We start from the raw sequence: 432 nt of genomic DNA, 5'->3' as shown, positions 1-432 counted from the left end.
AAATTAGGTTCGGCGCCCCCCAAAGAAAAAGAAACAGGTTCGGCGGTGTCGACAGCGACGCAAGCCCGGTATTCTTTTCTGCAAATCCCGAGCCGAATGAAACCGGAGCACGAGAGAACAAACAAACAAACAAACAAAGCTCCCCCCCACTAAACACACGGCCCCACCACCTATTTACACCCACTTCCGGGCTTCTGCCAAGCCCGTAAATCGTAATCACCTCCCTAGACTTTCCCCTCTTCCTTCCACGGTTCCACCCCACTCGCACCACCACCACCTTCCCCCACACATCAATCGCAAACCCCCGCAAGTACCACGTCGCAGATGCCGCATTAGCTCCGAAAATCCAAAACCATTCCTCCCCACCCACCCCCACCTCGCTCCCCCCGCGGCGACGGCGGCCATGACGACCGGATCCAACGCCGACCACTA

The 432-nt window shown here is 57.4% G+C and overlaps 1 protein-coding gene across 2 annotated transcripts in view; it reads left to right on the top strand.

Annotated features, from left to right (window-relative positions):
- The first annotated feature begins 228 nt into the window (after positions 1–228).
- LOC119290910 overlaps positions 229–432 on the top strand; it is a 1,698-nt gene continuing 1,494 nt past the window's right edge. Inside the window, exon 1 of one of the 2 annotated variants that reach the window (XM_037569591.1) lies at positions 229–432. In XM_037569591.1, coding sequence (XP_037425488.1) covers positions 404–432 — 29 coding nt within the window. In that variant the 5' untranslated portion in view covers positions 229–403. The other variant, XM_037569590.1, reaches the window with a different exon arrangement.

This window comes from Triticum dicoccoides, chromosome 4B (assembly GCF_002162155.2).
Source record: "Triticum dicoccoides isolate Atlit2015 ecotype Zavitan chromosome 4B, WEW_v2.0, whole genome shotgun sequence".
Lineage (NCBI taxonomy): Eukaryota > Viridiplantae > Streptophyta > Magnoliopsida > Poales > Poaceae > Triticum > Triticum dicoccoides.
The sequence above is the reverse complement of the archived record's forward strand: the minus strand, read 5'-3'. Positions and strand labels throughout refer to the sequence as shown.